The sequence below is a fragment of the Arachis duranensis genome, chromosome 3 (assembly GCF_000817695.3).
Source record: "Arachis duranensis cultivar V14167 chromosome 3, aradu.V14167.gnm2.J7QH, whole genome shotgun sequence".
Classification (NCBI taxonomy): Eukaryota; Viridiplantae; Streptophyta; class Magnoliopsida; order Fabales; family Fabaceae; genus Arachis; species Arachis duranensis.
In genome coordinates, this window is record NC_029774.3 from 124,285,571 (window position 1) to 124,288,514 (window position 2,944).

Sequence of the window (2,944 nt, forward strand, 5' to 3'; positions counted from 1 at the left end):
CTCCTCCCCCTTCGTATACCCTTTTCTCCCCTTCCAACCGCGTTTTCTTTTATTTTTTAAATTTTATAATTTTTTTGTTATAGGGGTAGTTTAGGAATAAATTAAAAATTTTTATTAGAAAGGATGATTTTAAATTCAAATACGACTTTAAAGATGATTTTAAATCAAAATATACATCAGGGACAGATTCGATTCCGACTCTCAATGTGAGAGACCAAAACAATACTTATCCCTAACTTTTACATATATATTATATAATATATTAGAGATGTAGATAGGATAGGATATAATAAAATATATCCTAAACCGATACACTATTCTACTAGTAAGTGAACTCGCGCCACACCCTACCTTACCCTACTCTACTCGCAGCAAATCGAATAGACAACTCTATACGAACGGATTAGTTCGAGTTGAATATCCATGAATAGAGCGAGTATAGTTTACCAGCCTCATGAGATAAGGGAGTGGATTCTTTTTTCCCTAAAAAAATATAATCATTCATCTAGCTATTTTTGAGATAATTTAAAAATATGATAATCAAAATTTTTATAATTAATAAATTTAAATTTTAAAATTTAATTAAAAATTTAATTTTATGACAAGATGGACTAAACTTGTGTATTATCTACGTTTTATGTTTGAAATAAATTCTTATGTTAGAGAATATATTAAAAAAGAGTTATAATATAATGTCAAAAACTATCCTATTCATTGTAATTATTGAATCACACAGATGTGTTTCAAGTATCATATATACACTCAAATTCTAATAATTTTATTATTCTTTAAAAAATAGAAATGATTATATATGTTACTTGTAAACAGTCATTTTAAGATGAGACGCATATATTCTTAAAAAATTACGTAGAGTAATAAAAATATTATTTTCTATTTTTACTCGCTTACAAACATATTGTTGATACTTTAGATCCTTTANAATATTATTAATTAAAATTATATTAAAACTTAGATTTGTTTCTATTTAATTTTTATTTATTATTGATGTGACTTATTTTTAATATCTCTATAATTCTTATTTATAGAATATAGAAAAATAGTACTAACAAATGTGAGAGTAAACTATTATCTTGATTTCAAAAAAAGAAAAATTGATAAAATATCTCAGAAGAATATGACTCATGTATTATTTGACTAATTTTTTATTGAAATATTTAAAAAATTATTTTAAAAGTACATAAAAAATAAAAAAACTGAAAAAAAATTTGATATCTAATTAATCTTTTTTAATTTTTTGTTGATTTTTTATCAATCACAAAAAGATCATCAAAACACCAAATTTGAAGAATAGAAAAAAATCATATGAAAATATAATCTCTAAAATTCTTTTTTAAATATCTCTTACAGTGTATTTTGTTAAATTGATATATTTTTAAATGCCAAAGTGATATTTTTTATAAATTATTTTATAAAAAAGACTAAAAATGATAGTTTAGTGATCTCAATCCTGTGAGAGATGTACGTTCCCAACAGCAGCACGCCAACACAATGCAATGCCAAAAATCTTTACCATGAAAGTGGAAAGGGAAACGTCTCCGATCCATTGAGTTCCAAACTCCCCCGCCCAATCAATTTGGTAGAAATTAACTTCCAATTATTCTCACCTAAAATTAATTAAAAAAAATTATTAAATAATAATTTAATTAAATATATTAAATTATTTAACAATTCTTAAATATCAACTTCATATAAAAACAATAAGTTTACATCTTTCAATCTCCACATTCTTTTGCCACTAACACATCTCTACATACTAACATACATACATTACCAAACCCATAACATTTTTTTTAATCTTTAACATTGTGTTAAACATTACTTTAATAATTAATACGGATACATGCATTGTTAAAAATGTGAATAACTATTTAATTAGTAAACGAGAAAATTGACTAAATTAACTCACGTAATAGTCCATAATATAGTTTAAACAATACCTGCTTAACTTGAAAGCATGTTTTTGAATGGAACAAATAATTTACCTATATGTTTTTTTTTTTTCTTGATAAAATGTGAATTCCACATTTGACATATATGTACAAATATGCAGACTGAAAAGTGTGGCCCCCCAAGATCCTAGCTTGCTTTGCTTCTATGTTGCATGCATGATACATTCACCCTCTAAAACGACTTTGCTTGTTGCTTTTTCCGAATCTGGTCTCACTGTTATTAGATTAGATCATCAAAATGTCATATACTGAATGGATATATGCATTCTAAAACAGATTCTACCCACCTTGCTATGATGAACCACACACCAAGGATACACACATATATATAATACTAATTATATTCTTTGGTAAAATCAAATCATCACGGGCACATACTAGTTTCTTTCTTTCTTCCTCTTTTCCCTATTTGTTTACGCAACATTCTTATTTTATACAATACATCCAACATCACTACTATTGATGCAAATACAAAATAATAAAAACAAATTATATTTTTAACTTAGTAAAAGTTTAAATGTGATCGTTTTTACGTGAAGTTTATATTTAAAAAAATATTAAATAATTTAATAAATTTAAATAAAATATTATTTAATAATTATTAATTAGCAATTTTACGCAAAAATAATTGATTAATTGATTATAAATTTCAACTTTTTAACCTATATTTTGATCACTAGTTTAATACTAGTATACTACCATCCAATCAACGTTATCCATGTTTTAAATTTGAAAAAGAAAAAGAAAATATTTTCTAATTAATAGCTAACTAATTGGAACTGGTCGAATCAATATGAATATCATTATTAGAACCATTTTATTTTTTATGGGGTTGAAAAATCATTATATTCTATTTTGGTTTTTCAAAAATGATGAATACATATAAAAACTTAGTTACAGAATTAGTTAATATATATTTGGATATAAATATATATTATTCAATTTATTTTTAATATATATTTTGATATATATCT

General features: G+C 24.0%; 1 protein-coding gene across 1 annotated transcript in view; it reads right to left on the reverse strand.

Annotated features, from left to right (window-relative positions):
- Positions 1-832, reverse strand: part of LOC127745597 (glycine-rich cell wall structural protein-like) — a 1,383-nt gene extending 551 nt beyond the window's left edge. Inside the window, exon 1 of the mRNA XM_052258501.1 lies at positions 819-832. Within this exon, the coding sequence (XP_052114461.1) occupies positions 819-832 (14 nt within the window). The remainder of the gene's footprint in view (positions 1-818) is intronic.
- Between the last annotated feature and the right edge of the window lie 2,112 nt (positions 833-2,944).